Consider the following 10,565-nt stretch of genomic DNA (forward strand, 5'->3'; position numbering starts at 1 on the left):
TCCTAGTAGCCTTCTTTCAATTGTTCTTTGATTGAGGTGTAATATTCTACTCCCTTTCTCCAAAAAAATTGCATTTCCCCCAGATTGTTTTGGATGAGATACCTCAAGTTAAACTAATTTTTCTGCAGCATTGTCTGACACTAACATTCTCTTTTCCAAATATTTTCTGAGATTGTCTTTAATTTTATGGTTTTAATTCTTTTTTTTCCAAAACCTGTTGTTGATTTATAGCCATATGCCAGGTCGATTTGATTTTTTTTTTCCCCTATCACATTTGCTTTTTTTTTTTCCCCCCCTTAAACTAATATTTTTATTACCAAACAGCTATGTGTTTACCCTGTGAAATAATTAAAAATGTGATCATGCATAAAGGCTTGTTCTTCTAATACAGGATGGCTACTTTGCTCAGCAAATTTCGGATAGACTTCTCAGACATAATGGTTCTTGGAGACATTAATACTAAGCCAAAGAAAGAAAAGTAAGTCTAAAAAAACCCCAGCTTCTTTGTTAGTTGAATTATTGATGTCGTTCATGAATTTAGAATACTTTATTCTTTCCTGCATTACAGTTTTGATGAGTACTTCCCATGACAAGAACATAGAATTTTGTGTTTTTTTTAATCTCTGGCCCTTAGACTGTAATATTAAATTCAGAAGGATACAGTTTAAAAAAAAATCCAATTTGTCTGGAGCAATCTTTTTTAAAAAGATGAATGCTCACAAAAACTTAAATTATCTTTATCTTACTTTGAGTCTTAGTTTAATGTAACTAAGCTTGGTCTTCAAGTAGGTGGATCGTTTTTTTCTAGGACTTTCAGTTTACACAGGAATGATCATACATGTGATTTCTGATTTTCAGGTTTTAAAAATATTAATTGTAGATTAATTTATAACAGAATGTGTAAGATATAAAAATATTGCCCTGCTTTCCCTTCAAGTTGTCCTTAGTATGCTGAAGTTGTAAAAATATCTTTTACATGGATATGCATGTATCGGAATAATTTGACATCCTGCAAATTAGGAAATATTGTTTTACAACTGATGTAAATGGTAAATGCTAATAAGCATTCCTTTATACCCTGCTTTTTAATCATGTTTTCTTAAATGTATAGAATATACCAAGCAACTGAAACGGTAGAGTACTTCTGGCACTCGGATGCTTTTGGATGTCTCTGCTCCTGGGAGCCTGCTACTGTGAAATGTGTAAACTTAGAGATAGCACGCATTTATGTATAAAAAGTTGAGATTGTAGAATTATATGGAATTATTTTTATTTCACAGAAGTGATCCATGAGTTATTTTTAGAGCATTTTTTGCTATATCTGTGGATGCATTCCCCACAATATATCCAAAACCTTTCTAAGGTACCAGTTGGCATTAACAATAGCTGTAATCTAAGTGGAGGAAGATGATTTATTTTCAACAGTTGCTGTGCTATATAATAGAACATTGTTAATGCTTCTCCTTTTTGTTTAGCCAAAAAACAGCAGATCACATCTGGTTTTTCCGTTTTGATGAAGGTGAAGTCATTGTATCAACTAACTTCAGTAAAGACCACCAAGGGTAGAAAAAAAGATGATGTTTTAGTAGTGTGGGGGTTTCCTGGAGGAATGGAAACACCTCAGTTAGAAAATGGTCATGGGGAGAGTTTAATTATACAGAAGCTAACAGTTACACATACTGATATTACAATATATCCTAAGAAGTATTCCTTAATGTTTGTTAAACTTTCCACACTGTAATTTGCAACCATAGAAGGCTGGCAATACCTTGTCATCTTTGTAAAAAAACATTCAAATAGCATCAAAATGCAGTTATTTCATTGGATGTAAGGCATACATTTCAGTATGTTCCACTAAAAATCTTGCTTATTTTTCTCACATGCTGGGGCTATTCAAAGACAAGTTACTTTAGTAACTTGTGGCAGCATTTGTTTGCTGTTCAAGTATCCTAATGTAGGTAGAGAAAGTAGGGTAATGTAAGTTGTTCTTTCTAGTAGAAATTAATGCCTCTTAGGTCTTCAGAAGGTTTTCTTACAAAGTTCTTGCTAAAGTTCAAGTAAATTCGGTAACACCTCATAACACTAACACGTGCAATAGGAAGACTAAACAAGGTGGCTGTGGTTATTTGCATTTGAAGGTGGCTCTCGGACTGTACTGGAAAGATTAAAAAGAAGCAAAATAAAAATATCAAAGCCAAAATCCTAATGGCACTAGCATGAGACTTGATAGCTATTTTTTTTAGCGTGACGTCTAAACTCATCTTTCAAATTCAATTCTGAAGAAGCTACTCTTAGTTACTATACATTTTCTAAGGTAGTACTCTTTCAAACAGTTACCGCAAAACTAGCAAAAGTTGTTTTTTGTCTTTTTTTTTTTTTTAAACTGGCTAAAACTTCATATTTAGTTGCGTGATGAACAGTGAAAGCTCCTACAGATGTCCCGCATTGTTTGTTGACCTACAGTGTAAACAAACAGCTGATTTAATGTTTTAACTGCAATTGGACATAAAAAAATTTCATTTCACTTCATTTTTACATGGTAATAAAACTTACTTTCTGATACTATGACAGTCATTGCTGACATACAGACTCATATCTATTTTAATATCGTTGTTCACTTAATTGTTCCAGTATTGCAGCTTTTGAAGAAATGATAGAGCCCTTCCGACTTCATGAAGATGATAAAGAACAAGAAGTTGCAGATAAAATGAAGGAGGATGAGCCATGGAGGATAACAGATAATGAACTTGAGCTTTACAAAACAAAGGTTCTGTATTCTTTAGAGTGTTATATTAAATGCTGTTAAACTTTCTTCTCCTACTGCATTTCTGGATGTGATATCAATGAGGTTATTCTTGTTGTTCTCTGTCTACCATAGCTGTTTTTATGAATAGCTGTTGGAAAGCAGCATCTAAAACCATTTAGATGGTTCATAAAAAAAAAAAAAAAATGTTTCTGCATTCTTGGAGGGGGGGGCGGACACTAAACTGCTTTCTTACAGTATTTCAGCAGTTACTTTAGACTAATATAGTCTATATTCAGATGTTTGTTGACTTTCTTTGACCAAAGTAACATTTTTTGCTTTGTTGTTTAAAAAAAAAAAAACCCAAAAAAACCAAAAACAAACAGAAACCACACACCACATCTAATTGTGGTGTTAAGGAGCAGTTAAAGGTTTGACATTTTTCCCAAACAGTTGTGCACTGTAGAAACATCAGAGGTATTCCTTCTGAAGAGCTTCTATGGAGGAGACTGGGGTAGCATCCTATAATGGGATGCAGATACAAAGAAGTATCTAAAGAAAGACTGGTTAAAGTTTCAGTGATCTGAAGTTCTTCAAGATGGTCCTGAGTATATTCCACCCTTATCTTGTTGTAAAAACACAAACAGGAAAAACATCTGTGAGGATTTGCAGTAGAGAAGAAATGGGAATGGTAGGTCATTCTACATTTTAAGTGTAAAAAAAGCAAGAATCTGTTTAACAGGTAGGTACAGATTGACTGGCAGCTGCTGCTAAGATCTCTTACCTGCTTATTACCAAGGGGCTTGGGAGAAAGATTTTATGAAGTACAGTTACTTTATAGTTAATGAACTGCTTGATGCCTTGCTGTTCCTCCTGTCTACAAACACTGCCAAAACTCATTTCAGTGAGGTAACTGAAGTGATTTATTCTTTTGTCTGCTGATAGTGTAATTGTTTCTGCAGACACTAGCCCACAGGCTAATTAGACTTCAGCTTATCTGAGAATTACAAAATATAAGAAATGGTTAACTCAAAATGTTTGCTAGAAAGTTAGTTGACATAAGAGAACTGAAAGTTACTGAGGAAGCTACCTCAGGCGTTAAGAAAGGACAGGGTAGTAAAAAAAGGGAGGCCCATTATGGAGATAGGCTTACCAAATGAAGCTGGGGCTTCACTTCTGTAAGACCTGCTCACTATGAGCTTACAGGATGTAGTTAAAAGAGCCTTCAAGAGAGCACAAGGGGCTTTTGCTTCCAGGAGCTATCGAGGATGGTATCATTATTACAGGAACTATCTTAAATTTAGCTTTCATAGTACTTGGCTGATTTGCACATTTTAAGCTTACTGCTTTCTTGTATCCCAGCCTTGCAACCGTAAGTATTTTCAGAAAAGTGAACCAGTTGCCAGACTAAGGTGGAAGTACATCCTTTCTATAAATGACTTACACCAATTGATAGTAACTGTTTTTCATTTTTCTTGAATAAATGAACTTTTTGTAGTTTTATATAAAAGATCTTCGTAACAAGTTTCATTTTAATTACAGACTTACCGTCAGATTAGGCTAAATGAGTTGCTGAAAGAACATTCAAGTACAGCTAACATAATTGTCATGTAAGTAAATTATTTGTACTGTTACCCTAATTGATATAGAACTGTAATTTGAAATACAAATAGATGTAAATACAGGTTAGGAAAAAGCCTGTGCCTTGGCATTGAAGTATAGAAATACTCACGGAGGTTTCAGTGCTGAAGGTATTTATTAGAAGGGTGGAGCTGCTATACTGATGAACAAAAAATGGCCTTTGTGGTTTCGTGCTTCTGATAACATTGCTTCAGGTGATTACCTCCGCATTTGTAGCGTGTCTCAGGATTCTCACATTTCTTCCTCTCCCGCATACCAACTATTCCGCTCTCTTTCAGGTCCTTCCTTTCAGTTCTTTTTCTAGGAAATCTCTCTAGATAAAGTTAGATCATCATCCTGCTGATGCATTTCCATGAAATTACTTTTGGTGTAAACAAGCAGAATGCAGATCATAGGTTTCTTCACTGTGTTTTTCTTTACAAGCCTGCTTCAGAGCTTCACGAAGTAGTACAAGTGAAGTTTCAGTAGGGCAAATAGATTTACAGTAGTTTTTTCAAAAAAAAAAAAAAAAAAGAGTATGGCATCTTTTAGAAGGATTGTGAGAAGGAATATTAGGCTGCACAAACCTGGCATCATAAGACAAAGCTGTATTTTAAAATCTTGAAGTCTTTCAAGAAACTGTCTTCAACTGAGGAGAATTCTCCATGAAGGTATGTGAATACAGAATGGTGGTAAGAGGCCAAAAGTGAGGGGTAAATAGATGTAAAGGCCTGTGGTGCTTAAGATACAAACTCTCGTTAACTGAATTCTGAGGAAAAAACAAAAACTAAAAAGGTTAGGAAATTTGACTTAATATTTATCTCCTTGCAGAATCATACTTCATATTTATATGATATGACTTGTACTCCACCAGGTTTTTCTAACTGTTGAATGCTTTTTTCCCTTGTGAATTGCAGGAGCTTGCCAGTTGCACGAAAAGGTGCGGTTTCTAGTGCACTATACATGGCGTGGTTAGAAGCTCTTTCTAAAGATCTGCCACCAATTCTCCTTGTTCGTGGGAATCATCAGAGTGTTCTTACTTTCTATTCCTAAGAGTACTGCACATAGGACAGTTATGATGAAATGGTACTTCAGTGCCCAGGGGAGAGTGACTGACATGGTCTGTAGTTTATTAACATCACAAAGGCAAAAAGTGACTCTTCTTTCACTATTTCACTGACTTGAAAGCACACAAGGAAAGTCACTGTATTTCTAAAGTTGTGACATCTTCAGTTTTATTCTATATTTTCTGTAATTTAATCTTGCTTAATGGGGGAGGATTCCTTGTTAGACTGAAGAACAAGACAAGCTTTTTGTTTGCTATTTGAATAGCAGCAATAAAATGTTTTATTTTTGATCAATGAAAGGATTATAGATTTATAAAAGCCTTTTAGCCTTGAGGTGCCTTCTGAAATTAACCAAATCTCATCCATACATCCTATTTTGTAAATTTATATAGAATGTCAAAATCTGCCTTCAACTAAGAGTTTAGATCAGGCTTCTTTTAGTTTCTAGTCTCTTCCATACTACAATAAAAATGAATGCTGCTTTTCAGTCTTCCATTGAGCTATTAGTTCTTAGTACTGTATGTTTTCTATTCCCAGAAAGTTTTTGGTTTTTTATTATTGTATCTGTTAGATTTAAAGGTGAGAATTGGGACAGGTCAGTTGAACTAAAACAAATTCCTGATGTTATTGTCAAGACTTCATGCTACTAAATTTCGTAACAATTAAAATTAAGGTAATTCCACTAGCAGAGAGGATCCTTTTCTCAAATTTGACAATGTGTATTACTTTGGTACTAGTCTGAGATACACAGCTAACATTAGCCACCTTGGTGAAGGATACCGGTCAGCCTTTGCTCTGTAGCTCTAATATGAAACTGAATTCATCTTACTGGCTGAGGCTTTTTGTCTTACTACAAATTAGAAGAAAAGAAAAAGACTTGTCCTAGTTCTTGGCCTATTATGTTTTGGTGTCACTTTCAACTTATTTTGAAACAAAACTCAACTTAAGGCTTGAATGGGGATAACATAAGCAATGTGATGCTATCTAACAGAAAACAGTAAACACTATGTGGAATCTTGCTATCCAATATGAAATGTAAAAGCTACAGTTCTCTCGCATTTTTCAAGAAATGGTTAAAAGGACCACTAGTTAGGAGGGGAGATGTTTTTAGGTCAATTCATTCAGTTGTCATTTAGTCTTATTAAATAATACTCAGGTTTGATTGTCTAGCAATTTAGATCTGTTCGATATATCCTACTTTATACATTTTCTATGTTCAATAAAGAAACTGCCAATCTTGTGTGCCCTTTCATTGTATATTTTCAAAACTTCATAATTTAGTCTACTATGAACATCTACACAAGAAATTTCACTTGAGCCTTTGTATAAAGGTTAGTCATGTGAACTGTTTTTTAAATTCCTAATATATTTTGCATAGAAAGGATTGCCTAAAAACATTTCACAAGCTTTTGATAATAGCATTGGACATGCTACTGGATTAGTTTACCAGTGGTTGAGTGACTTTCATTTAAGGATGCACAAAAAAAGGTGTATTTTTATGCTAAATACAAGATGAAATTGAAATGTAACTGTTCCTTTTGAAGGACAAAGCATAATCATTGTGTGGCAAGGCAGAGTTCAAGATGTTGTGATTAAATATAAAAATACTCTACACAGTGCAGTATACACTGTTGTCAAGTTCTTGGTAAACTGCAAAAATATCTTTTTTTGCTGTTTCTGTCAATTGGCTTTGAGACTATTGAGTCATTTCACTTAAAAAAAAAAATCAGAAAAACAAAACATGCATGTCTTGCTGCTAAGTGTGAGATAACTGATGCCAGCATAAGCCCAGCTTGTAAGATAAACATTGTAAGATGACAGTTTGCAGTAAAAGTGCTGTTTCCTTCCAAGTGAGGGGGTGGGGATCAAACTTACCAATGTATCCATTGCAGGTTGTACAGTGGTTTTTAGGGGATAAGGATGTCACATTGTGAATATGGAATCATTGCCATGTTTCTTCTTATTTTGTGGGTTACATTCTTTTGAACAGATGGACAGTAAGGCATGGATTTAGTGCTGCTATCTTTAAAAAAAAAAAAATTAAAACTGTGCACAGGTACACTTATTTAAAAGGTTTTTGCCCATTCAGGAAACCATTGCTTATGATCTGTAACACAGAAACCAAATGAAGTGTGTGTATACATGCATATATGTGTATAAAATTATATAAAATATATCTAAATATGCATATGGGGATAGTTAAGGTGATGTCTGTGAAATAACATAGGATGCTTTCTACATGCACTCTCGAAGTCCACTAACGCTAGGCATGAAGTCAAGTTTCAAGATTATTTGCTACACTAAAATTTCAACAGTTAATGTAATTGTTTGCAACAGATGTCAGTTAGTGGCAGTCACTCCAACTTCTGCTTTGATTTTTGACGCCAAATTTAGTTATGTTCCAATCATTATTAATTACTTGAAAAATGAAATCACTTACACATGGCAATTCATACCTTCTGTAGATTAGGTTTCTTTGTATGGGTTTAGAAAGACAGTAACAGCTGGAGAAAATCAATTATTTATTTGTTCACTTGTATTTAGGTTTCCTTTTACATACGTTCTTTTATATGCTTTTCTGACATCAATATGTAAAAATAACTGCAAATAATTTAAAGATTTGAGCGTTAGTGGGTAATGGCCCACTTGGTTTGAAGATGTAAGATTTGATACGGTACTGTAACTGTCACACACAAATGCTTTTCTAATGTTTCAACGTAATTATTGCAGTTAATACTTTGTACCGGGGGATGTCACTGCAATAAAAGGAAGTGAATTCAATACAACTGTCTTGTCTAACAAAGCCTTTTTTTATTGGTGGGAGATAGGGAATAATGTTCATAGTTTAGCAGATTAATTAGTTTCTGATATGTGAATGTGCTTATTTTATTCCACCTTTATTGTGGAATTTGCATAGGACCATGAGTAAAACTTAAAGCCATTCAGGTGTCTGGTACAAGGAGACAAGTGTTTTGTTCTCAGGGGAAACGTTTGCCGCTACTGGGTTAGGAACAGCAGTGGTTGCATAAGAAAAATAAACCTTGTTTCACTCTCTAAAATTTGTCATGACTTGCCTGACAATGCAGACCAATCCGCAATACATGGTACGTTTAAGCTGGAACATCAGTATCTGAGAATTTGTTCCTGTTACGTATATAATTTGTTTTGCCTCTGAATACAGTGAAGGACTGTAACTTCTATTTCTCCCTTGAAATAGTAGTCCACTGGGATATGATGAAATATGTTAGGAAAATAACTGGTAAGACTCAGTTGCAAAGCCACTTGTAAGCAAGACATATATTTGGCCTTCACTCCACTAATGTATATTCAACTAGAAACTAATTGGAAAAAATCTAAGAACATAATGAGAAATGGCAAGTTGTTTTCTCATATCAAATGATACTTAGAACCACTGAAGAACTCCTTAACCTCATCAGTTTTGGTGTTTCCCGGTGTATCTGGGTGACTGAGAACTTTTATTTGAAAATTAACCTCTAAAAATCAAGACCTCTACTATATATCTTTAATTTACTACATACTTGTTAACTAAGTTTTTCCATGCATTCAAGCTAGGCCTTGAGAGTGAGGTTTGGAGGACAGTGGAAAGGAAATGCTTGTTAGAAGGACACGGCTAACTTCTATGGCACTGGCTCTAACCTGTTTCAGTATGTAAAGAGGTAGAGGAGAAGGTATGTAGCAGTTTTTCTAGATCCTCCTATTTGCTGGAGAAGTGGTTGATCTAAATAATGACACAGTACCATTAGCTGAATTCACAGGTAAGTTACTTCACATATGCTTTCAAAGCTAAAAAATGAAAATTGAATCGAGGTTGATCTCATCACTGGGCTATACAATTACACGGTGAAGCTCACACTGCATAGCAGCCTGTTTTGGTTTTGTTTTGAAACAGGAAAGCAGGACTCCCTTCACCTTGGTGAATGTTCTTCATTAGTCTAGTTACGCTTCTTGTATAACCTCTGTGGAATCCTGTAACTCTTGCCTCTACACCTAAAACCTGGCTTATGTTCAGCTGGACTGGGAGCAAGGCTTTAGGGTCTGTGAGACCACGGAGGCATTGAACGGGGTTCTGCTTCAGTACCACTGCCTTGCTTCCCCTTGGGGCAGGGTGAAAACTTCTGGGCACTTACCAGTGCATCATCAAATCTTTCTTGCTACTCTGCCTCTTGACAGCATGGGGTGGAACAGGTTTTCAGAGTTAAGTCTGTGGATTTGGTCAATGGAAGCTGATGCCTGCATTTAGGACAGGGGGAAACAAGCTGGTGGAAATCACTTTGTTAACTCTTGAACTGGAAGAGTAAATATTGAAGCAGTAGCATGCACCTTCTCCAAAGGGAAGCAGGGAAGACCTTTCTCTTGAAACATAAGCTGCATCATACGCCTAGAGGCTCATCTCACAATGACAAAGAAACTGCACTCTCTGCCTTGGGCTGTGTACATCAAATTTGCAGATGTTTATCTGTGTGACCAGGTGTGAAGTCAAGCCCATGCTCACTGCTTACATCCCTGTTCTTACTGGTGTCAGCAGGCACAGAAATGAGAGTAGAAAAAGGAACCAGAGAACAGTTTCTTTGCTGGTCTCACCCTTGATCTGCTTGCTCTCTCTTCCAGAAAAGGTTGGTTTCGTAGCTCCAGGAATCCGCTTTCCACCCTGCCCTCTGCCAGCCTGCATCCCTCCCCTGCCTGCACGGCTTGTGCAGGCCCCGCGTTGCGAGGCTGCCAGCACGCAGCTGCGCAGCCATGTTTACCTGCGTGTCACAATGTAAGGGGGAGAGGGAAAATGGAGTCGGTCAGGATTTAAAAGGTCGGGCAATACTAAATTTAACTTTCTATCCACGGTGTCTCACTGAGCCCCATTTCGCACCCCTCACACCCTTGCCGCCCCTCGGCCCACGCCGTCAACAACCCACCCGGCCCCGCCCCTCCCGGCAGCCCCGCGCTCCTGTTGGCTGCTGGCGTTTCCCCTCATCCTCTTATTGGCCGCTTATTCGCCGCGGCCCTTTAAGCGTCGCCCCGGGGCCGGTTGCGGGGCCTGGGAGCGGCCTGGCGAGGCGGGGCGCTGTGCAGCCGCGGCGAACAGCTGCCCTTGCTGCAGTGCTGTCAGCCTGCCCTGGTGA

At 36.8% G+C, this 10,565-nt stretch overlaps 1 protein-coding gene across 1 annotated transcript in view; it reads left to right on the forward strand.

Moving 5' to 3' along the window:
- SLC12A2 (solute carrier family 12 member 2) overlaps window positions 1–8,171 on the forward strand; it is a 70,841-nt gene extending 62,670 nt beyond the window's left edge. The window contains exons 24-27 of the mRNA XM_068422042.1: window positions 392–478; window positions 2,632–2,767; window positions 4,286–4,353; window positions 5,281–8,171. Of these exons, the coding sequence (XP_068278143.1) occupies window positions 392–478; window positions 2,632–2,767; window positions 4,286–4,353; window positions 5,281–5,416 (427 nt within the window). The 3' untranslated portion in view covers window positions 5,417–8,171. The remainder of the gene's footprint in view (window positions 1–391; window positions 479–2,631; window positions 2,768–4,285; window positions 4,354–5,280) is intronic.
- Window positions 8,172–10,565: the final 2,394 nt, after the last annotated feature.

This window comes from Nyctibius grandis, chromosome Z, assembly GCF_013368605.1.
Source record: "Nyctibius grandis isolate bNycGra1 chromosome Z, bNycGra1.pri, whole genome shotgun sequence".
Lineage (NCBI taxonomy): Eukaryota > Metazoa > Chordata > Aves > Nyctibiiformes > Nyctibiidae > Nyctibius > Nyctibius grandis.